This window comes from Arabidopsis lyrata, assembly GCF_000004255.2.
Source record: "Arabidopsis lyrata subsp. lyrata unplaced genomic scaffold ARALYscaffold_4, whole genome shotgun sequence".
Lineage (NCBI taxonomy): Eukaryota > Viridiplantae > Streptophyta > Magnoliopsida > Brassicales > Brassicaceae > Arabidopsis > Arabidopsis lyrata.
Window position 1 is genome coordinate 6,274,884 of NW_003302552.1, and position 1,777 is coordinate 6,276,660.

The window sequence follows — 1,777 nt, forward strand, 5'->3', positions numbered from 1 at the left end:
CGTTTGAATTTAACTTCTCAACGAGCAAATCATAAACCCAGTTAACTTAACACTGGTGCACGATTCTTTTTGTTTTTGGCTCGGAAGTTAAAATTATTAGGAAAAATTTTTAACTTCTCAACGAGCAAGTCATAAACCCAGTTATTTGACATTGGTATCGGATTCAGTTCGGAAATATTTTAAGATAAAAGTACTTCTAACATAATATTCAGTGGATAAAGCCGTCCAGTCATGTCTTACAAAAAAAAAAAAAAGACATCTCGGGATCAGATCGAATCTTGGTTAACCGGTGAAACTTGAGCTACCTCGGTACCTCGGTTCAAACCCGTCTGGTCGGCAACACCTATCGCAGCCGCGGCGCCCTCGATCGATCGGTTCCCGAAGCTATCATTGACAGAGTCCGGGGAAACCGAAGGAAGCTTCAAGTCCTCTCGCAGCTCGGTCCCGAGACGGACGTACTCATCCTCGGCATCCCCATACTCAGCCGTCCATTGAAGGACCTCGGCCTTCTCATCCTCCACCTTTTTCCCTTCTTCCATCTCGGCTATCAGCTCGGCATTGGCCCGTGCTTGCACCAAGTACATATAGGGCGTGGATACCTTCCCGTACTGATCCATCTTCGCCTCGATAGCCTTGACCTTCTCGGCAAACTCCCTTCTGGCTGCCCTCCGTTCCCTGACAATCTCCTTCTCCCAGAGAGCCTTTTCTTCGGTAAATAACCGATGGAGGCGTGCAATCTCGGCCTCGAGCTTTCTCTGAGTCCGCAGGATATCCTTAGAAGCTTTCAATCGCTCCACCTTCTCGGCCTTGGCTAACGCCTCAGCTTCCTGTTTAGCCGTGATCGCCTCGGAAAACCTAGCCTCGACCTCAGCTCGGGACATCTCCGATCTCTCACGAGCCAGCTCGGACTTCCGAGCTCCAAAATCATAGGCTCGAACCATGGAATTCATCGAGTGGAAGGCCTGAAATGGAACGAGAATCATTAGCAAACAAATATGGAAACGATAGTAAAACACGTCAGGGGCAGATCGATACCTTCAGAAATCCATCAGTGGTTTCACGGTAGTTTTGAGCCTCCAGCAAGGCCTCGGGAGCAAACAGTGGTGGACCCGAGCAAGAAGCAACAAAATTCGCCGAAGCAACCTTGTCCTTGTACACTGGAGTTTCACTACGACTCCTCTTCTCCTTCCTAGAAACTCCCGAGCCATCACCTCGGGGTCTTTTTCCCCTCGGTTTGGATTTCGCCTCGGCGACTGGAGCAACAACAACCAGAGCCCCTACCACCTCGGGGACACCGGTCGTAGGAGAGATATGCCCGGCCACCTCGGGCACGATCGAAGCCATATCCCGAGCTTCATCAGTCGCCTTGGCACCATCGACGACCTCAGGGCTGGCCTCGGGAGGAGTAGGAGGTCTGAAGTTTGCCTCCAAAACCGCTCTTTCCTTAGCCGCCTTCTTTTCGGCAGCTTTCCTGGCTCTCAGAGACTGCGCAACGCCCTGCATTTCAATAAGATGATCTAAACGGTGGTCGGAAGACTCTGAAGACGAACGACAAGGGGCTCCGTGCAACAATCGCAAGGCTCTCTCAATTCTATCTCGGGAGAAATGCTTCGTCCAATCGCACTTCCGAGCTATCAGTTCGTCGTGCAGATCTAGGAAGCCCTCAGGAACGTTCTCGAGAAATGACGGGTTCCGATCTGCATGAACAAAAAAGAATAAGAGTCAGTAAAGGTTGAAATAAAACAAAGTAGCGAGAACGACTTGGGGCGTAAATACC

At 50.4% G+C, this 1,777-nt stretch overlaps 1 protein-coding gene across 1 annotated transcript; it reads right to left on the bottom strand.

Moving 5' to 3' along the window:
* Positions 1–266: 266 nt before the first annotated feature.
* On the bottom strand, positions 267–1,503 carry LOC110229238 (uncharacterized protein At3g60930, chloroplastic-like). The gene is made up of 2 exons (XM_021028981.1): positions 1,036–1,503; positions 267–962 (listed from the first exon to the last, which is right to left on the bottom strand). The coding sequence occupies exons 1-2, from the start codon at positions 1,501–1,503 to the stop codon at positions 267–269; spliced, it is 1,164 nt and encodes a 387-aa protein (XP_020884640.1).
* Between the last annotated feature and the right edge of the window lie 274 nt (positions 1,504–1,777).

Bases quoted from the DNA above. Each gene is read 5' to 3' on its own strand.
- LOC110229238 (XM_021028981.1), bottom strand. From the start codon at position 1,503: ATGCAGGGCGTTGCGCAGTCTCTGAGAGCCAGGAAAGCTGCCGAAAAG. The intron at 963-1,035 runs GTATCGATCTGC...GTTCCATTTCAG, and splicing joins CCACTGATGGATTTCTGAAG to GCCTTCCACTCGATGAATTC.